The sequence below is a fragment of the Perca flavescens genome, chromosome 13 (genome assembly GCF_004354835.1).
Source record: "Perca flavescens isolate YP-PL-M2 chromosome 13, PFLA_1.0, whole genome shotgun sequence".
Taxonomy (NCBI): Eukaryota; Metazoa; Chordata; class Actinopteri; order Perciformes; family Percidae; genus Perca; species Perca flavescens.
Window position 1 is genome coordinate 13,382,954 of NC_041343.1, and position 22,853 is coordinate 13,405,806.

General features: G+C 39.5%; 2 protein-coding genes across 4 annotated transcripts; one reads left to right on the forward strand and one right to left on the reverse strand.

Moving 5' to 3' along the window:
* The first annotated feature begins 40 nt into the window (after positions 1–40).
* rb1 (retinoblastoma 1) lies at positions 41–22,145 on the forward strand. Of its 3 annotated transcripts, XM_028596064.1 has the most exons (28): positions 41–322; positions 463–575; positions 1,150–1,270; positions 2,075–2,178; positions 2,389–2,523; positions 2,616–2,654; positions 2,791–2,855; positions 3,106–3,216; positions 3,508–3,647; positions 3,759–3,836; positions 4,702–4,811; positions 4,915–4,989; positions 5,598–5,685; positions 5,786–5,902; positions 5,999–6,055; positions 6,341–6,372; positions 6,510–6,586; positions 6,751–6,977; positions 18,399–18,514; positions 19,537–19,691; positions 20,049–20,194; positions 20,296–20,400; positions 20,538–20,651; positions 20,838–20,986; positions 21,091–21,121; positions 21,225–21,367; positions 21,504–21,550; positions 21,695–22,145. In XM_028596064.1, the coding sequence occupies exons 2-28, from the start codon at positions 463–465 to the stop codon at positions 21,757–21,759; spliced, it is 2,760 nt and encodes a 919-aa protein (XP_028451865.1). In that variant the 5' UTR covers positions 41–322; the 3' UTR covers positions 21,760–22,145. The 3 variants fall into 3 exon arrangements, with proteins under 3 accessions (XP_028451865.1, XP_028451864.1, XP_028451866.1); XM_028596063.1 differs by having other exon boundaries at positions 41–575; XM_028596065.1 differs by having other exon boundaries at positions 41–575; positions 2,806–2,855; positions 21,695–21,759.
* On the reverse strand, positions 13,417–15,381 carry LOC114567129 (lysophosphatidic acid receptor 6). Its single transcript, XM_028596066.1, has one exon. The coding sequence runs from the start codon at positions 15,025–15,027 to the stop codon at positions 13,912–13,914; it is 1,116 nt and encodes a 371-aa protein (XP_028451867.1). The 5' UTR covers positions 15,028–15,381; the 3' UTR covers positions 13,417–13,911.
* Positions 22,146–22,853: the final 708 nt, after the last annotated feature.

Genomic DNA, 22,853 nt, shown 5'->3' on the forward strand with positions numbered 1-22,853 from the left:
AGCGGATGTGGCGTAGATATTTTCCCGCGTTTTCGTCTCTTGATTTTGGGTTTGGTCGTTTGCCGTGTGTCACGTGATCGTAGTGAAAGGGAGCTTAAGATAAATATGAAGCGATAAACCGGGTATCTAATGTAAGTGTCGACATTGCTGGGTTTAAACAGAGACAAACGATCATATAAACTCAGTGAGCCGGTTAGTATACACGGAGTTGTGAACACTGACTGTGAAGGGCGTCTAAAACTTGAAACACCCGCGGCACCGGCACGCCGCCGCGCACTCCGGCGATACAAAACGAACACCCACTTCACTACGGTTCCAGGAAGTCAGTCAGGTTTTGTTGTATTGTTGCCACGGAACTCGTGCAGTGGGTTTTAAACTTACTACTCCTTATTTGTTGCCTTCGAAACATATTTCTGTTTTTAATAATACACACATTTGCCTGTTCGGTAACCGGATACCAAGATGCCACCTAAAAAGCGCAACTCTGGGACGACACAGAGCAAGGAGCTGAAGAGTGCTGAAAGTGTCTCTCCAGACAAGAAGGAGAGTCCAAAATTAACGTTATCTGCTAAAAAGTAAGATGGGTTATTATGCCTAACGTTAATTCAGGTTTCCGTAGTGTGTGAGCAGTCAGCGAATTAAAATGTGTTCATACTGTTGCCTGATGTTTAGCTAACGTTAGTTTACTCTTCCAAGCTAGCTGAATGTGTCTAACCGTCAGGCTCACTTGCTAGCTTATTCGAACTAGTCAGGCCTGTAACGTTATTTAGAGCTAACACAGACTATAACTCTTTAGTTACAGATGTAAAATGAGATGTAACGCTGTTACAATATACAAATACACATGTGAGTCTGATACAGTCAGGGAAGTTGTTGTCATCTGTGCACATGTCTGTGCAGCATGTTTTGATATCCTTAAACCAGTGATTCTCAAAGTGGGGCCCGGGGACCCCCATGGGTCCGTGAAATGTTAGATTCATTCATTTGATTTATTCTAACTATCTTTCTAATACATTCATCTTGTGTTGTTCTTTCACATAAAAACAGACTACATCAAATTATTCCGAGATACATACATTGGGGGGGTCTCTGGTATAATCTCTTTGTTTGTGTTCTCCATGATATTGATTTATGGCCTTCCTCCTTTAGACACCGAGACAAGGATGCTGAGTTTGTGACCCTGTGTAAGAGCCTTCATGTGACAGACCTGGTGTGTGACCGTGCCTGGACGCTGTGGAAAACTGTTCAAGATTCCATGAATGAAATAGCTGTATGTATTTATATCTAGATACTGTATACTGTTATACTGAATAAATTGACCACTATGGCATTCACACTGCAGGCATTAAAAAGAACATGCCGTTTGGCCCTCACAACCAAACCCTCTCTATGTTGGTGTTGCTTCTTGGAAAGCTTTCTAAAATTTGCCTTAAAATATGTTCAAATCAAACGTAAGTGCATTATCCATTATCCATAGTAATTGTACAGTAGACTACTGTATGTTGTTTTTGCCTTTTTGAAATTGTAGCTGAATACAGAATTAGAAATTTACTTGCATGCCGTATATATTTCAAAGAAATTCGGTAGATAAAGAACTACTCAATTACATTTCTTTCAAAAAGTTACCTTTCCACCTCTGTTGAAAGGAGAACAGATGAGAATGAACTGCACATAATAATCAGGAGACACGTGTTTCATATACACTGTCACAAGTGTTATGTGACAAGTGTTATCATTGAGATTAAATGTAAAATTTGAGATTAACTTGTTTTGCTGTAGTTGTAGCTAACAAGTCAGTTCATACTAGTCCGTAGTACACAGTCCATATGCCATTTCAGTTTCAAAATATCCATTAAATGGAATCTATAACAAAGGTTGACAGTGTGGTTTGATGATATACAATTATAACATACAATTATAACAAGGTGGTATGGCTTTGTTCTAACAGATGTATTGGATTTATGTTTTAAAAATCCTGATAATATTAATGTTCCCCACTAGGGTATCAGTGATTAAATTTTTTTTTGCATGTTTTATAGTTGAATTGAAAACATTGTTTTTAATTTCATTTCAGGACAGTGAGAAAAGGGTGTGGGGGGCTTGTCTGTTTGTCTCTGGGGCAGACATGGATGTCGCCTATTTCACCTTAACTCAGGTTCTGAAAGCAGTCAGTCTAAAGTAAGTACTTACTCTGCATGATGCATGTTATCACATTCTGTAAAAGGATAACACACAGTTGCTTTTTGCACCGTAGTCCAAAAACAAGGTGGTACCAAACTGAAACTTAAAATCTGAACCCTTAGTCTGGTTTTACAATTTATCCTTATTTGTATTCAAATTCATGCAATTTCTATTTTGTTTCTCACACAAATGAATCTGTTTTTGTAGTGTAATGCAGTTTGTGGATCTGGTGAGGAAGTTAGATGTAAACCTGGATACCATAAGTACAAAGGTGAATTCCGCACTGACACGACTTGAGAAGAAGTATAACGTGACGCTGGCTCTCTACCAGCGGTTTGAGAAGTGAGTGAACACATCAATACAGTACAGGTGCTTGATTCATAATGAACTGTTTGGAAAAATTGTAATTGACATTAACGTTTGTTTTGTTTCAGAACATGCAAAAAAATCTTTGCTGTGGTTTCTGATGACCAGTAAGTTGGATACTTCTTTACCACATGTGTGAAATGAACTAGTCACTCTCCTTTTTTAGTATCTTTATAGTCTTGTGTTTGATAATTGAGGGCTTGTTATAAAATATGTCATGCAGGTTTACAATTAATGGTTCAGTGTCTCTTTTCCAAGGGAGAGGGAGACCATGCGGAGCTGCTGGACAATGTTTCTTTTGGCCAAAGGTAGGTTAGGCCTTTAACACATTAACAACAAAAAACAAGTAGGATCAAGCTGTTAATACACTTGATGGAATAGTTTTCATGTTGCTTCATCTTCTTCTTACCATCCTTCCTTCCTTTTTCGTGCCCAGCTGTAGAGCTTGAATTAATTGATGAAAATGCTTCTCCTCACGGTTACAGTTCTGTTGTTTCTAGTCGGCCGTGGTAGTATTGCGATGCTGCTTCTCATGTGCTGCATCTCCACTGTTTGCAGGAAGGGCTTTGCAGATGGAGGATGACCTGGTCATATCATTCCAGTTGCTGCTTTGTACACTGGAGTCATTCATCAAGCGCTGCCCTCCAGACCTTCTGCAGCCTCTTTACAGTAAGCTTCAGTGTCATTTACTACAACCTCTGTCTTTGTTTCATTAACCTTTCTGACCTCTCCCAGTACAACCAGGTCAGAAAAGTTAAACCAATGTACCGGTATTTAAAAAAACAACACAAAATTTATTTTTTTGAGTCTGGATGTAAACATGATTGAATTTTTTTTCTCCTGTAGTCCTAATGTGATTTCAAGTTGTTTTTTGCTTAAAAGTATGTATAGTATATAGTGTCATAAAAGGGTTTATTTATGTCCAGATATATTTTTAAGCCCTTAATGTTTTTCTTTCAGAATCGGCTATCAGCAAAGTTCAGAGCCCTCCAACACGAACATCACGCCGCAACCAGAGCAAAGCCAAATTCCGACCTCCGGAGGTGGATTTGCAGCTTCTCAAAACCTTGTGCGAAGAGAATGAATGCAATGCAGAAGAGGTCTGAGCCCACCTCTTTGTATAGTTCTTACAGTTATAATACATTCATTTATTTGCCCTCGGTTCTGTGTAATTGGCCTCATTTGCCCCTTTTATACCAATGTATTTGCAGGTGAAGAATGTATACCAGACCAGTTTCTCCACTTTCCTGGACTCGCTGGATTTTTCGAGATCTTCAGATTTTCCTCAGGTAGGGGGGGTGGGTGACACCAGCTTTACTGTTTGGTTTCACTATCTGCTCTTCACTTACTGTTTCCATTAGTTATTTTGTCCTGCTTGCTGTTGGCATTGTTGAACGTTTAAAGGGATACCCCACCGTTTGTTGAAATAGGGCTTATCACGGTCCCCCCTAGCTGTACATAGGTGGGCCAACGCATTTTTTGTGCATGCATTGTTTTAGTCCGGCAGTGCCGCCGCTAGTTAGCTTAGCGTAGTGAATGGAATCCTATGTTGCCGGTTAGCATGTTGTGAGTAAAAGTGAGCCGACAAAAAAAACAACCTAATTACTTGCACTGAGACAAAAAATGCGTTGGCCCACCTATCTACAGCCAGGGTAGACCGTGATAAGCCCTATTTCAACAAACGGTGGCGTATTGCTTTAAGTATCTGACAGCTGTTGATTGTTCTCTGTGGTGCTTATACATGTTTGGTTTTTGCATACATGGTGTCAGGAAAATGTGTACTCAAGCATGGGATCATTTTGTAGTGTTTAAGGGTAGTATATTGCAGAGGCAGGTATGAAAACAAAGGAGACAGGATGCTACTGTTTGCTGACACCAACACACTCCTTCAGGAAGGATACAAGACCTTTTTTACTGTTAGATTACCCCAGTAACGGACAGGTGGTGCACATTATATACGTACATAGAGTACGTGTCTTATGTAAATAACCTATAATTTTATTGATCTGACCTATGAGGGGCCTGGGTAAATTGGAACAAAAACCTGTTACGTGTTCAGTGAGATTTTGGGCCAAATTATTTTACAGCACATCTGTGAATTATGAAGGGAGGCTCTTAACTATGAGTAACCTCGGTCTCTAATTTTCACCACAGGCGAATGACCTCAACCAACAATATGAAGAGCACTACCTCAAGAGTAGAGACATCGATGGACGGCTGTTTTTTGATGGAGATGAGACGGTTCTTCTGCCTAAAGTCGAAATGTAATTTCTTCTTTTCTTCACTACTCAGTGTTTTGACATTGGTCTGGTTAATCTATTAAAAGAATTTATAGAAAAGTGTTTGATAATCTTCTGCTGTTTTCAGATCGCAGGTGGAGAGAACGCCGAAAAAGAACCTGCCAGATGAAGACCTACTCATCCCTCCCCAGACTCCAATCAGGTGAGCACTTACTCACACACACCTGTTGACACACCTATTTTATCAATCATTGTTTACAATCATTAACATTTTTACAGTTTCACCTGAGAGTCTCTATACACTGTATGCTGCTCAGCTGCCAACTGGTGCATTTGAAACTTGCTGAAAGTGAATAATCAGAGTCGATAGACTGTTTATGGCGAAAACCTAATCTTTTCTGCTTTTAATCCATCCAAAGTACACAGAAATTGACAGTAAAAACTATAAGATGTACTAAATTAGTAACTAACAAAGTGATTTAGTACACTGGCCTTTATTGCGCTGTTTTTTTCTTTGTGTATCCTAATAGTCACAGGTGGTGTGGAAAGGTAAAGTTAAACCAAGAGTTTTAATAATTGTTTCCAAATATTAAAGTATACCATGATATCTATAAAGATATTATAAAATACTTTAAAAGCTAAGTTAATAGTTATTGAATGTGTATATGTATCCACAATTGGAAAACCAAACATTTGAGATTGTTCTGGGATTTCTTGCACAGTATGTATATTATTGGGCATAATCCACTGAGTTTATGTCTGATGTCTGATTTTTTTTTTTTTTTTTTTTTTTTTTTTTTGTCTCATCAGAGCTGCCATGACCTCCATCCAGCAGTTGAGGGGTGATCTCACCTCCAGTGGGGATCAGCCATCTACTAACCTGGCTACATATTTCAAAGTGGGTCTCTAGAAGTGTTGCCACTGATTTAAAATGTCCCTTGAAACAGCATCTTACTAACTTAATTTGACTTTCTGTGTTTTCTCTTTCCTGTCATCAGAATTGCACCGTGGACCCAACGCAGGCTGTGCTGAAGCGGTTGGAGACACTCGGACAGGCGTTCAGCCAAAGGTTTGGTCAGGCAGTCGGCCCGCGCTGTGTAGTACTTGGTTGGCAGGTATGAACTAACACTTAGCAAGACAATGAGCAACAAAGGCAGTACTTACTATGCTCAAATGATTTCATGTCTGACTTGATTTCTTTTGTTTTTCAGAGATTTAAACTCGGTGTCAGACTGTATTATAAAGTCATGGAGGCAATGCTGAAATCGGTACTTGACTTGTTTGATGTTATCTATTAATTTTTGTAACTGTTTTATTCAATGATTGTGTGTTTTTATTGTATATTTGTTTAGAAGTTCAAGTTATTTGAAATGTTGCCATTCAAGGGTTTACCTGCAAAAATGTATCTCAGAAAACCACAATTGATAAATCGACTACATATTAAAATGATCCAATATATTTCATGTTTTTTTTTTTTTTTTTTTTTTTTTTTAGAGCAAAAGAAACATGTCTGAAATAACTCATTTATGTTGTTTTCCCTCCCCATTTTGTAGGAAGAGAAGCGACTGTCTGTACAAAATTTCAGGTATGCGTTTAAGTAATCCCAATCATAAAGCTAGTCAATTGTGGTGTGTATTCACTTGTGCATGTATGCTTTTTGTTGTTTTACGTGTAAGTGATGCGTTATTTTCCTTGAGCTAAGTTATATGATTTCCATTCCAGTAAACTCCTCAATGACTCCACATTCCACACATCACTGCTGGCCTGTGCTTTGGAGGTGGTGATGGCAACATATGGAGGTGTGTCCCGTAATTTTCATACAAGTTAATAACCGACGCAGTCCCCTACTAACTCTGAAGTAACTGTGTTGTGTCTTTACAATTATTAATGATGCAGGTAAATGTTTACATGTCCTGTAGATGTGTGACTAGTTGTAATAATGTTGTTTGCTCTTCATGGTTAGAGAGCAGTTTTAAAACTGGGGGATACAACCATGGTGGTGGTGGTGGTGATCCAGTTGAAACGGACGTGTGTTTCCCCTGGATATTGGATGTGGTCAACCTGGCTGCTTTTGACTTCTACAAAGTCATTGAGAGTTTCATCAAGGCCGAGCCCACTCTGAGCAAAGATATCGTCAAACATCTGGAGACCTGCGAGAACCTCATCATGGAGAGGATTGCATGGAGGACGGTCAGTTTTATCTCTCATCACTACTACACTATGCTTATAATAATGTCACGGCATGTAAATGAGATTTATGCATACACAACATAAAGACAGACACTGTATGTATGTATACACAGTTTTCATACACAAGATTTTTTAACTATATTATTACTACAGTTTAAGAATAATGTAAATGACCTATAAACATATTACTACATAATGTTTGATCAGCAATTTTTGTAAAATGAGGCAGGCTTCACACAAATTCTACATTCACTACATATTAAAAATGTCATTGCATATCAATATTTCACGAACACATTGAATTTGTACTCACAAAGTATACTGGACAAAATAACTAAGATGACAGTGTGCTTCTTAGCATGGCACTGACCCCAGAGTGCTCCAGAGGTGCAGCGAACACCATACAGATAACCTAAATACAGATAACATAAGCATAAGAGTTATCTTCAGTTTACTTTTTAAAGAAGTGCACACAGTATGGGTAACAGGATACTGTATATGTATAGACAAACTCCTGTTCAACTGTATGAATCTGTTCAATAAAAATAGTCTAGTGATGAAGAAATGATCCGTGTCACTGGCTGCCACTACCTCCACCACAGGGCGCCTCCCTGTTCCCCAGGCTGTTGGAGAAATAGTAGATTAATGGGTTTAGGCAGCAATTGAGGCTTGCTAGTGATAGCACCACGGGGTGCACAGCCTTGGTCAACTTGGCCAGGCCACAATGGGGCAGCAGACCCACGTGTGTGAGGGTGTATCCCAGGAGGTTGATGTGATAGGGGACGAAACACAGCAGGAAGATGCCTAGCACCCAGTAAATCACAGTGAGAGCGTGGCGACGGCTGCGGCGCTGGCCGCGGGAGCGGTGTCTCGGCTGGCGAAGCACACTCAGCACTCTGCAGTAGCTGCAGAGAAGTAGCACAGTGGGCAGCAGAAATGACCCTAGGACTAAGCCCAGAGCTACCAGGATGATGGTGCGGTGGCTTGGCGAGGACGGGTCCAGCAGACAGGGCTGGTGTTGGTCAGCTGCTGCAGAGCGCAGCAGAGGCAGACTCACACTGAGCCCGAGCACCAGGCACCAGATCCCCCCATTAACCAGCTGTGCAACACGCAGCCTGCGGAGTGTTGAAACCAGCGGATGCACTACAGCAAAGTATCGGTCCAAAGCAATGCACACCAGGAAGAAGATGCCCCCATACAGGCTGATGTATTTAAGGGTGAAAGTGAGGTGGCAGTATGCCACCCCAGCAGTCCAACTGGATTGGTATCCTGTCTTGGAGGACAAGGCTCTGGCCTTTTGGTGGTAGTAGTAGATTCTCAGGGGCAGAGAGATTACAAAAAACAAGTCGGCAGCTGACAGGCTGACCATGTAAATGGCTGTGCTGTTCATGGTGCAGGGAGATAGACACAGTCTGCGCAGAGCCAGGCTGTTGGTGGCCAACCCCAGCAGGAAGATGACACCATAGGACACTTGATAGAAGGTGAAGCGGTAGCTCGTGTCAACAGTGCAATTAGACAGAGGTGAAAATGGCTTGGCTGGTATATCAGTCGTATTCCACAGCTCCATGTCCAAAAAGGATTTGCTGCTCCAACACTTAAAATTGCAAATTTTCTGATATCTGGAGGGAATTGGGTTGGTTGAAGTGAACATAAGATGGGAGGAAGGAACAGTTGCTTCTGCTGGAGTTAAACCTGTGGCAAGTAAAAACTTAATAAACTCAAAATGTCTGCTGTTTTATGTAATGTAAATTTGCTGAGATGACATGAATACACTGCCACGGCTAACATAACTGAATTTATATATGATATGCAGGACGACAGTCAATCTGTCAATAAAGTTTTAACTGCACCTTCCTGCTCTCATAAAACAAGCAAACATTTGGCTTCATTACAGGCAGAGTGGGGGGAAAAAGAATCCCCTCACAATGGGCCTCATTCACCAACCGTTCTTACGAAGAAATGTGTTCTTAAACCCTTCTTACGCATTTTTTTACGAAGATTCTGGCATTCACTAATGTTTTCTTAACTTGGATTTGTTCTTAGCTAAGAACAAAATCTACGAACACTGAAAATCACTCTTCCGCACATTTGAGTGATGACAATTTGCTCCAAATGATTGCTTTCTGCATTTTATTTAATTCTACAGTCGTTTACAATGATAGTATTGTACTGTAATGTATTTCTGATCATTTGTTGATAAAAAATCATATTATTCAAAAACCACACTAACACTGCAATTTACATCCGCAATTAAACTGATTAAATCCTGCTTGATTTAGTGATTGATCGCTATTTATAGGGCCGAAATGCAGTGGTAGATTGTAACAAAGTACAAATTCTTCGTAACTGTACTTAAGTACATTTTTCACGTATCTGTACTTTACTTAAGTAGACTCAATAGTGCATAGCCTACTTTTGACTTTTACTTTGTTACATTTTGCAGCAATTATCTATACTTTCTACTCCACTACATTTCTACAATGTTCGTTTACTCCTCCGCCAGGCTTTGTAAGACGCGTTCATATCTTATTTATTTGGCTGGACCTGTTCACATCTCCCCATTTGCGCTGGTTCACACACTTTATTTGCTTACTTGCATGGTTAAAGAAAATGAAATACATCCATGAATAAAACCAACCGCATTCCGATTCTAACAACATATTTCCGTTTCATGGTTAGGATAGGAACTTTTCTTAAAAGCCAGGCCTTTTTTGTGGTTGTGGACACCTTCTACTTTTACTAAAGTAAATAGGTCTCTGGTTATTTGTACTTTTATTTAAGTACTGAGATTCAGTACTTCTTCCACCGCGGCTCCGACAAGCTCCGACAAGCTGTCTCCCAGGAGGTGCACAGGAAGTGTCATGTCCTTATATGGGAATGTTTGGGGCGTTTTCTTATGCTAATTAGGAACAACTAGCATGCGCTTTCAGTTACGAAAACGTGGGATTCATCAATCCTAAGAACACAGGTGTGAACAAATCTGCTGTTTAAGAACACGTCATGAATCCGGCGTAAACTTTTCTTAGAAACCTTCTTAAGAACATATTTAAGAGAAAACTTAGAAAGATATTGGTGAATGAAGCCCATTGTTATCTGTTGTCCTGGAGTAAATTCACATTAAGTGCAGCTCATGAAGTTAATCGTTCATTGAGATTGTAAGAGGTGTGGATTTTACTGGTCATTTTTAAATATGTAGTTTGTAGTGCGTAAAGAAATATCCGGTTAAGCCTTTTTTCAGTCATTATTAGGAAGGGTCAGATTATAAGCACTTTCAACTAATGTGTTTTTCATGCGTTTGGCATATGTCATCATGATTTTGGGGACTTTTCTTCTCTTATTTTACATCTTTTTTTCTTTTTCTTTTTTGTGGCCAGTTCACCAGGAATTGAGGCTGTTAAACACGTCCAAACACTCCAGTAACAAAAAGACACACAATTTTGAGTTGAAACAATACCACTGTCTAAGGAATTACAAGAGAGCTCCCATTTTTATTTTAACACTAATGGTATTATGATACTTTGCCTTTGAGCATTAAATTCAAAAATACGATTGTGAGATTAGTTTGAGTACAGGCACATCAGCTGATCATCACTATTTTATCATTTTCAGTCCACTTTTGAGTAGTCTCTCAGTTAACCTTTAAGTTTGTTGTTTTAAGTTTTTTAATTCCAAGTGACAATATTTGAGAAGACATTTTTTTCTATGACCTGATAATGCATTTAAAACTTTTTTTTCTTCAAACCCTTTTATTTTTTGCACCTGACATAATTTAGTTGTCTGCTTTGGTGCTCTGATAATAAATCCTGTATAATCATTCAGTTATCACTAATACTAAGTGTCTGATGAGTAGCAAACTGTTGATCTTGATGCGATCTTTAAGAATTGCAAGTCATGTAGCAGATATGTGTCATGATCACAATAATTATGTTGCCTTAATTTGGTTTCCTACATGTAAAAGCCCAAGACATTCTCAAATATCGCATACAAACAATATTATTCCTAATCTTTGTCTTCAGTATCTTTGTGGACTTTAAAACGTTAAGTTTCCACCACACCTTCATAAGTTGTTACAGTTAATTGCTGTCTTCATTTTATGAAAATCCATTTATATACTGTACATATAAAACTCAAGCTAAGAACAACTGAGAAGAATGTTGAAACAGAAAACTTCATCACTCACCAGTATCAGGATCTCAACAATGCAGTGATGGTGTGATAAAGTATTCTTCCAGACAGCTGGTGTTCAGCAGCAGTGTAACTTCTTATGATGCTCCTGCTAATGATCAGAGCTGTTCACACCCACACTCACACACAGGTCAGGGTCTCCCTCTCCCCCTCTCTCTCCCCTCTCACCTCTTCTACATACACTTCTTATGTTTTTTTCTTACTACCCATTTCTTAGCTCATTTAGTAAAACTATTTAATGAGCTTTAGAAGTACTGATCAATATGTTGGCTTAAGGATAGACTCGTTATCTGGTCTTAACCAACTAGTTTTGTCAGTCGACTGAATTTTGTGATTAGCTTTACAATTAAGAACATATTGTTTCATTACCTTTATGGTGGGAGTCCTGTTTATGGCTGCTTGTTAAAAACCTGCACAAGTGATTGGAGTTAATCATTAACTATACAGTTAGAGGAATAGCAATAATTCACTGAAACTATACAGCAGTGTATTTGTCAGTGTGTCAGCTTGGGACCGGCACTCTAAGGGAACAAGTGAGTGTAGAACTCAGTCCATGGCTATTATCCAAATGAAATCAAAACCTTCAGGACAGGTCCTTATGACTGACAAAAATGTATGTTGTGTCAAAATGTGAGTCTTTTGCACTTGAGAAAAGAAGTAATTCATCTAGTATTCACATCAGATTTTCACCAACAAATTTGCATGTCATTAAAGCAGAGTTGAGTGCGTGTTTGAATAATTTGGAGAACAGTAGGCTGATATGGCACACATTACGACTAAGCTACATACCATTTGGCCCTTGTGAGACAAATTTTGAATTAGAAATATAAATAACATGAAGGACACATGTCTTGATTGAGGAATAACTGGTTAAGATTTATTCACTTTAAAAAAAAAGAAATATTACCTTCATGTTATGATTATCAATACAAAGGAAAATTAGATGTTTTGGTTTACTGTTTTGCACATTCTCGATTAACAATATGCAAGCCTATTTGTATGACATGGTGTAGTGTGGCTTAGTAAAAATAAGATTTAAGCAATTGCTAATTGTTTTCTAACCGTTTTTAAAGTTTAAATTCTGGATTATTCACCGGCTGATCATCACTATACTATCACTTTCAGTCAACTTTTGAGTAGTCTCTCAATTAACCTTTAAGTTTGTTGTTTTAAGTTTTTTAATTCCCAGTCACAATATTTGATAAGACATTTTTTCAACATGATAATGCATTTAAAACTTTTTTTGCAAGCCTATTTGTATGACATGGTGTAGTGTGGCTTAGGAAAAATAAGATTTAAGCAATTGCTAATTGTTTTCTAACCGTTTTTAAAGTTTTTAAATTCTGGATTATTCACTAGCTCTGTCTCAGGGTTGCAGCAACCACCACTGTGCTTTTTTTTTTTTTTTTTTTTTTTTTTTTTATAAAAACGTGCTTCTCCCTCAAGAGGCTTGTTGTCGCTCGCCTGTTTGTTTCACAATCCAGTTCAGTGGTGGTGATGAGTCTACCCTTGTCAGTACAGAGCCTCAGGGGTCTCAACAGGAATCCAATAGCACTCTGTCTTGCAGCAGGCAGCTTTTAGAAGAATGAACAAAATTCAAGCGGCAGCATATTCTATTTACACTGAACTGTGTTTTCACTTTTCCCATTAGTCCATAGGAAACAGACATGTGGTCACTATGACTTAGATCTTTTTAAATTATTCACATCAAACGTCAAATTCTAGTCTGAATTTATTTTGTTTTTGATCATCATAAAAAAGGTTCTACAGACATGACCACTTATTTAGATGAGGCCATTGGCATTGTTAGTGTAGTGTTGGCTGGCGCAATGCATAGGTCAAATATTGACGACACCTGTAATCTACTTTTTGAAATTGTATTGACTCACTGTGCAGTCATGGCCCTGGCCAATCAACCACAGTACCTGTAGCTGGGTTGTTACTACCTGTATGAGTAATCAGTCTAGACAAATGATTTGGCAGCACCCATAGAGAGTTGCATGTGAACGACTGATTATGTTAATGTCAAATATTTCACAACACCCCACTCTATCAAACGTATTTTAAAAAAACAACTCAAACCTTTAAGTTAATACCTCTTTTATTCTGTGTGTGTGTGTGTGTGTGTGTGTGTGTGTGTGTGTGTGTATATATATATATATATATATATATATATATATATATATATATATATATATATATATATATATATATATATATATATATATATATATATATATATAATGGGTAGTAAAAGCTGTTCTATAAAGTGGCCACAACTGTACAGTACATAAAAGAGTAATACTGGTTCAGCATTGCCAAAGCAGAATTATCTTAGGAGAATTTGCTCTGAGGAATAAGACCACAGTTACAATGTCTTATTTGCAAAAGCTCATACTTCGGCAGCACCATCTCAACTAGTACACATTATAAACTCATAACTCCTAAGAATGAAGAGTATTCTAACAATGTGTGTTGTGAATTGGCAGCCTGATGAAAGGTCTTTATGCTGCAACACACTTTCAAATGTTTCCTGTTGGACTTGTTCCACTCTTTTATTGACTAATTCGGGTGTCCCAGTCTAAAGTCTCTGTTTTGTCCAGTAGAGGAAAGAGTGACTCCTTAGTAACCATTGTGTTTGTTATTATGATCTTCAAGGCCACTCCACTTCCACATACGTCCTCAGATTCAAATCAAGCTTCACCAGCACTCACTAAATTATTAATCATGTCCCATAATAGAATAGTCATTAGATTGTAGACTCACTGTCAAACACTTTTTGAGTCCGCAGGGTCAGGCTTTTGCGTGTTGTATTTGGACTGCTTTGTGTGCTGTCCATCTGTAGTCTGTCGAACAGCTTGGCACCGTAGTGCCATACTCTGGTCTTGCGTTTCATGGAGCTCTTAATGGTCTCTGAAGTGAAATAGTATATGACTGGATCAAAACAGCAGTTGGTCACTGCTATGCACAGACTAATGGGGTAGATGGTTCTGACCACGTATTCCGCTGTACACCCCTTTATGATATTGGAGCGGACCAGGGCATAGAAGATGAGATTAACATTGTAGGGGATGAAACAGAAGCAGAAGATGAGCAGATGCACTGTGATCATCCTCAAGATTTTTGCCTTGTTGAGGTTCCCTCCGTGGCTGATGTTTTGGGGTTTCCTCAGTGTCCGTAGCACCATGATGGAGCAGAAGACATTGAGCATCAATGGGATGATGAAGCCCACAGTCTCAATAAACACCACCACCTTGGACAGTTCAGCCTTCCACTGTTTGTTGGAGTAGTTTTCAAAGCAGAAGTTTGAGGTGGATTTTGCATTTATAGGTGAGGTGGTGTCCAAAAGGAACCCAGTGGGTATACTTCCAGAAAGAACCATCACCCACACTGCACAGCAGGCCAGTTTGGCATTTCTCTTAGTACGAATCGTTTGGGACCGGAATGGGTACACAATGGCAAGGAAACGGTCAACACTGATACAGGTGAGGAAGAGGATGCTGCTGTACATGTTGGTGTAGAACAGGGCCACAGAGATCTTGCAGAGCACACTTCCAAATACCCATTCACGTTTAATAAAGTAAACAATCCGAAAAGGCAGTGTCAGGACAAAGAGAGAGTCTGAAACTATAAGGTTTATCATGTATGTCGTGGTCTCATTCCGCAGCTTCAGTGTACAGCCAAAAATGTATAGAGCCACCATGTTGAAGACAAGTCCAAATAAAAACACCAGGCTGAAAACCCAGCTATACAAAGGGTACTTGAAATTGTCACTCTTGTTGCAATTTGTGTCATTTTGAGTGATGTAATAGTCTTGTGTGCTGCTGTCGTTCATTTTTAAACCAGGTTGATAAGTTTGTAACATCTACAGAGTAAAAAAAATTCTCTTAAATCGTGTCCTACAAATCCATTTAGTTAATCCCACCATGTGCAACAGGCAGCGAAAATGTATGTTTCATTTGTTCAGAAAAAAACTGTCTTGAAATACTGAAGAATGCCCAGTTTGTGTGGTTTTGTTATGAAATACTGGAAAGTATGCAGTAACTCCACAAAATACCTGTATTAGTATCCAAAGTCGTTCTTTATGTGTGTGAAAGCTGTCCTGCACATCCAATAATCCTCATTTAAGTCAGGTTTTCAGTTGTTTCCAGTTGTCTTTCACAGTTGAAATGTTTATCCCTTTGAGAGAAGAGTCATGTGCCTCCCCTCATCTCTGAACAGTCGAGTGGTTCTTCCCTTCACTTGTTTCCTGTCTGTTCCTGCAACAGCTCTGGGGGGTGGGGGTGGGGGTGGGGGTGGGCATGGTGATTGTTACTCGTATGCGCCAGAGGTTTTGCTCTGTCCCTGCCTGATCGTAAATCAAAAACCTTGTAGCAGCCTGCAAGTCAGGCTCCAACACAAAGAAAACTCCCTGAACTGTTGAAACAGAGGGAGGAGCCTCCACCGGGCCAAAGTCCCCCCATCGCTGCTTGGTTTTTAGCTCCTATTTTTTTTATAATTTGAACGATTAGACTTTAGTCTGAAATTTGTGTGGTCCATACTTTTATTTTAAATTAAAAACAAGTAAGGGTTGGTTTCTTCTTGACTGCTACAGGTGTGTTTAGATCAACCTCCCATCCCTTTAGAGACCCTGAGCTAAACAATGAATCTAAACAGAACTTTTACTGTACCTAATAAAACGTTGCAGTATTGGCATCCATGTCACTGAATGCTGTTGAAATCAAATAACTTGTACTTTTGAAACGTTGCTGTGGCGTCAGCTGGGCTTGGCGTGTGTGACACGGAGAATGTACTAATAGCAAGTACAAACCTGCAGTCACTATGTAAATCCATGAGTAGTGACCCACACCCACTTCCCTGTATGATCTCATTGCAGATTTTTGTCTTATCTACATACTGATATTCCCGTGTGTGTGCGTGTGTGATTTGGTTTCAGATTGAGGGGAGTTCTGTGACTATCACCAAAATCTGATAGGAACTATATGCAATGTCCTCTGGTCAACATAAAATGAGGAACGGATATATTTTCAGCCCATCTAATCGTGTTTGGGGGGAAGGTAACTTGCACGTCACACGCAGATGCCACATGCAGAAAGCTTTACAACCGCGTAGGTGGGGGGGTGTTACCACCTTTGACTCTATCCTGCTTCCAACGTTGGCTACATGATTGCTGGATAAAGGCCAGACATTATATAGTATTAAGTTGCTGTGAGCTGTAACCTATATTAAACACTTCTAAACAGAAGCAGAACGTAATGGAATCTCAGAGATTATTCCTTCACAGCATTGTGCAATGCAAGAAAATCTCAGAGCTGAAGTGTGCATACACAGCAGTTGTCATCCGACTCAACCTGGGTCGGGTTATTTAAGTCTACTGCTAACTTACAACACCAAAATACCCCCGCGACTCAATCAAATCCCCTACTTCACCGTTTACCATCAAGCCACTAAATCTCTATGGAAATTAACACCTCTGATCATACGACCCGAGACAAAGTCTCTCTCTCTCTCTCTCTCTCTCTCTCTCTCTCTCTCTCTCTCTCTCTCTCTCTCTCTCTCTCTCTCTCTCTGGGCACACACACAAACAAACCAACAGTCCGGTTCTGGTGGACGCAGATATGTGCTGATTAGCTCTCATAATGGGCCAGGTGGATAGCGCACTGCCATGAGTCCATGAGGTAAATGTCTAATTACTCCACATTTTCATTGTGATATTTTGTGATTATATTCTGAATCTGCAGCGTTCTGTCAGGTAAATATAGAAGTACAATGTCTTCCTCTGATGTAGACGTAGCCTACACTGTAAGTCAGTAGTAGGCTATACAGTGGAGTTGCATATTGTTTGGGGTCCTTCTGTTAGTCATTTTTGGTTACAATTTGGTTTTGATGAATTCTGCAAGCAGCAATATCGCACGCAGTACCAGCAATCGCCCCGTTCCATACAGGCACATTTTCTACGGGCACTGTACTAGTAGTTATAATTTGACATTAACTTTATTGTCACACATCGTGGGAAATTTGTCTTGGGCACTTAATCCATGCTGCAGCCATAGTACAAACAAACACAGACAGCATGTACATACAACGGATACTGTACAATACCATACAGCAGACCGTACTATGGTCCTGATGGTGTATAAAACCCAACATGGTGTCACGCAATGCATTAGTTAAGCATTACTCAAAATAAATTAAAAAAGCGAGATCACAAGTACAACAATAACAAATCTCCTTCGTCATGCATGCCTGTTCTGCCTTTTACTTTCGGCTATTTAGGAGCTTAATAGACACTGGAATAAATTAGTTTTTCAAACAGTTAAGTCTGCAGTGAGGAACTCTAAGCCACCTACCGGATGACAGCAGCTCATATTCTGCATACAGAACGTGAGACGAATCACTAACAATTCTATTTGCTTGTCGCAAAGAAGCCCGTTCATAATTCTTTGCATGGATAAGTGCTCTTTAACACCAGTGATCTCCCTGTGCTGTTGAAAACTGGTTGCCAAACCAAGCTGTAATACTGTACCTGACCAGGCTCTCCTCACATGGAGGATGTGTGATTGTACTTATACATGTTTTCCTGATTGCACTGATACTTTATCAATGCTGCATGTGTTCCTCCAGGGAAAACCAAACTAGCAGGCTCTTCATTAAGTTATTGAGATTATATATATATATAGAGAGAGAGAGAGAGAGAGAGAGAGAGAGAGAGAGAGAGAGAGAGAGAGAGAGAGAGAGAGAGAGAGAGAGAGAGAGAGAGAGAGATTAATAAATTACGTCATTTGTGATTTAATAAGGTACGCTGCAGTGCAAAACAAACACAGTAGGTGCCCTCATAACATCCTCTTTCTTGTTCTTGATTCTTGTTTCTCCTGTGTTTTTTATGTGTCAATAAAACTGCAGTGCAGAGGTTACATTATCTAATAAACATTTAGTAGTAACTCCAGTGATAGTGTTGTGATTATTTATCATATAAAATACACCAGACTTCACTTACAAACTAATATAAATTATGCTATTCATAGTTACAAAGCTTTGAAAGATTGATTGGCTAATCAGGTGTTGGTAAGAGTGAAATTGTATTCTTCCAGCCATGGCTTTTGGAAGGTTTCCCCCTTTGTCTAGATTTTATTTCTTGAATTGAATTCCAGTAAAAGGCGTGTAGTCATTCTCTTCAAGATTTGGATGCACTGGGTGTTTGCTTAAATGTAAATAATCCTGTTTGTGTCTCCGCAGGACTCCCCGCTGTTTGAGCTGCTGACACAGGAGCATGAGGGCGGAGCAGCAGAGCAGGTGGAGACCCCAGCCAGTTTCAGCCAACCACTGCAGCACAACCACACCGCAGCTGACCTGTGAGTCCGACATCCCACAATCCGCTTGTTGGTCTTTCAGTTGCTGGTACGCAGCAGCTAAGAGACCTTAGACCCTAAAACCTTTTTACCTGTTGTGAAACCACTGTGAGTCCTAAGTAAGAGAGCTCATCACTTTGATGAAATCATAGTTAAATATCATGGTATTTAAAAAAATAAAAAAACTCCTTCCTTTTTGTAACGTTAAACCTGTTCTTCTACCTGATTCACAACCCCTTTTAATTATTAGTGATTTGTAGTTTTCATTTAATGGAATTGTTTTCAGCTTTAGGAATAGCTCACTGAGATAAGCTACTGACTCAGCAATTGGTGTGGAGGTTGAAGGATCAAATCCCACCCCTAGTTGCTCCAGAGGCGTGCGACCTCTGACATATATAGGAATTGTAAGTTGCTTTGAATAAAAGCGTCAGCTAAATGTAATGTTTTTTAAAGTGCTCATATTATGTTTTTTGGCTTTTCCCCTTTCCTTTATTGTGTTGTATATCTTTTTTTGTGCACGTTATAGGTTTACAAAGTGAAAAAACCCAAAGTCTACCCTAAAGGGACTTACCATCTCCAACAGAAACACTGTTCACAAACTGCTCCAAACAGCTCTATTGTAGCCCAGTCTTTACTTGCGTGACAATAATAATGCTCGCCTAGCCTCTAGCGTGGCACGCCCTCATTCTCTTGACTACTCCCCTTCTGACTGGGTAGTAGTCCTTACCTAGGTACTACACATGTGTGACTCCCAACAAAGATGGAATACAAGTGTGATGCCTCACTCTGTAGCTAAAACAGAGAGCTCAACACACAGGGTGAAAAGAGGAGCTGCAGCAATGTGCAGTACGACAAAAATATGGTTGATAAAAATATTTTTGATAATTGCACCATGTAAACCTATTCTGATATAACTTCTAAATACAATTAGGAACCTGAAAAGGAGCATAATATGAGCACTTTTAAAATTTAATGTAGATGGTGTAACTGATGGGGCCCAATGGGTTTCTCCATTGTCCTTACAGATACCTGTCCCCCATGCGTCCAGGCCTTCGTATCTTGCCTCCCGAGTCCCCGGCCACGCCCAGCTCTCAAGCTGCCTCTCAACCTCCGGCCCAGCCTGCCGGCCAGACTCCACGTCACCCAAAGTCCAACTCTCTCAGCCTCTTCTATAAAAAATGTAAATGTTTACAATGTGTTTTCCTCCAGACATACAAAACATTAGGTTTCTCTTGATAACTTTTATATACTAACAGATGTGTAGATGCCAGCTCCACTTTGTAAATGGAAAAGGTAATATTACAAACAAAACAAAAATCATTAATCTCCATTTTTCGTCCGTGATGGATTTCCAATTTGACTTCATAATAAACTGGAAATTACTAAAATACAATAAAAAACATAGTTAATTACTACATCTGTATAAGCTTGCAGAGGGTATGAAAACAGTTTTTTTCAGTTTGTTTTATTCAGTACACAGATCCTTCAGGTTTCTTTCTCCATGTCCAACCGTCTCTGTGGTTTCCTCTCGCTGTAGTGTACCGCCTAGCCTACATAAGGCTGAAGATACTCTGCTCCTACCTGCTGTCCTCCCACCCTGAACTGGAGCCCATCATATGGACCCTGTTCCAGCACACTCTGCAGCACGAGCACGAGCTGATGAGAGACCGCCACCTCGACCAGGTAACCACTTTGTCTCAGTCTCTTGCTCTCTTGTTCTCTTGGTAGCTCTTTCATTATGTTTTCTTGTTTTGTTTTTAATCTGCTTCTCGTTGTTATTGCAGCTGATGATGTCAGCCATGTATGCCATATGTAAAGTGAAGAGTGTTGATCTGCGCTTCAAGACGATTGTCACAGCATACAAGAACATGCCCAACACCAACCAGGAGGTGACACCTTTTAATGCTAATATCTCTATCACCCTTCAGGCTGTTTTTTTTTTTTTTTTTTTTTTTTGTTGTAATCACAATTTATGGGAAATTAATTATGAACGGTGCATTTCTTTGTATCACTCTGTATGTTGCAGACCTTTAAGCATGTGTTGATCACTGAGGGCCACTATGACTCCATCATTGTCTTCTACAACCAAGTGTTCATGCAGAAGCTGAAAACCAACATCCTGCAGTATGCGTCTACTAGGGTGAGACACCTCCCCACGTAGAATCTACAGTTTGACTTTAATACAGGCAAAAATTTTATATATATATATATATATATATATATATATATATATATATATATATATATATATATATATATATATATATATAGACAGACATGTGCACGGCTACTATACCCTCTCATTGTTGCTGTTTTGTTTTCGTAGCCACCCACCCTCTCTCCAATCCCACAAATACCACGCAGCCCCTACAAGTTCCCCAATTCACCTCTACGAGTGCCTGGGAGCAACAACGTGTATATCTCCCCTCTGAAAAGCCCACGCATGTCCCCGGGTATCATGACCCCTCGCTCCAGGTGAGTTCTGCACGTTCATGGCAGATTGTTGTGTCGATTGTTGAAGTAGCACGACCCTTTACATTGTGCTCATTGTACTATTTTTGTGTTTTCTGCCTTTACAGAATGCTGGTATCAATCGGGGAATCTTTCGGGGTACGAGCCTCTTTGTTGCATATTTTAGGATAATCTGCCATTACAATGATTTTTTTTTTTTTTCTCACTTACTCTGTTGTTTCTGTTTTGTTTTCATCTGCAGCTATCCAATCGGTTCCAGAAGATCAACCAGATGGTCAACAGCAGCGATCGGTCCTTTAAGAGGACTCTGGATCTTGGCTCCACTCCAAAGCCTCTGAAGAGGTTACGGTTCGATGTGGACGGGCAAGATGAAGCCGATGGCAGGTTGGTCACAAATGGTCTTATATTTGCAATAGCATACTAGCACCCTGATTTATTATCTGTGTTCACTCAGTAGTATTTGTCGCGGTATACATGCACATATTTCAATTAGGCTCACTTCATAAGTTTTTATTTACAGCAAATCTGGAGGAGATTCTACACTGATACAAAAGCTTGCAGAGATGAGTAAGTGAAAACTGCTTAATATATTAAATTGTTTTTTTGTTTTTTTTGCTATTCCCAATAATTTTTCTTTGTGTATCCTTTCTGTCAATTGTATGGTTTGTGGATCTATGTTCTTGTAACATATTGATGATTTGATTAATGTAGGTTCCACTCGGAGTCGCATGCAGGAGCAGAAGATGAAAGAAGACGCAGAATCAAGGAAGGAGTAACTCTAAAACCTACTGAACTGACCTGCACTGTTTATCACAACGTGAACACTTTTTGTTCACACACAAAGTGAAACATAAGTTTCTCTGTACATGTAGTATTGGATTTTAGTTTGTATTTAACTTTGTCTTTGAGGAGCATTATGTGAATATAGAGGACTTTCTCCTCTTTTTTTTTTTTTTTTTTTTTTGATGCTTTGAGTGTTTTAACTGAATAATGATTGACACTGTTGACTTTCATTTGAATTTTGACTTGTTTGAGATTAAGTATGTTTGGTTTTTAGAGTGATATTAATTCTTGGGTGTTATTAGAAATCTTTGTTTTGACTCTCTCGGATGTTCTCAATTGTGTATAGCGTTGTTGAGATAAATTGATGGCTTTCTTGTTAGATAATTGGTTGAAATCATGATCACTCTCCCCAAAAAAGATTCAATGTTGACTTTAGAGGAAAAATAATGTCTTTTCACATAGTTGTCTTACTTTTAAAGTCATATGGATTGCTTGGAAAAGTTTAGTTTGTGCCATTAAGAGAAAAAATTATACATCCATACACTCACCTAAAGGATTATTAGGAACACCCTAGTAATACCGTGTTTGACCGCCTTTCGCCTTTAGAACTGCCTTAATTCTTCGTGGCATTGATTCAGCAAGGTGCTGGAAGCATTCTTTAGAAATGTTGGCCCATATTGAGAGGATAGCATCTTGCAGTTGATGGAGATTTGTGGGATGCACATCCAGGGCACAAGCTCCCGTTCCACCACATCCCAAAGATGTTCTATTGGGTTGAGATCTGGTGACTGTGGGGGCCATTTTAGGACCGTGAACTCATTGTCATGTTCAAGATACCAATTTGAAATGATTCGAGCTTTGTGACATGGTGCATTATCCTGCTGGAAGTAGCCGTCAGAGGATGGGTACATGGTGGTCATAAAGGGATGGACATGGTCAGAAACAATGCTCAGGTAGGCTGTGGCATTTAAACAATGCTTAGTTGATACTAAGAGGCCTAAAGTGTGCCAAAAAAACATCCCCCACACCATTACACCACCACCAGCAGCCTGCACAGTGGTAACAAGGTAACCATGTTCTCATTCTG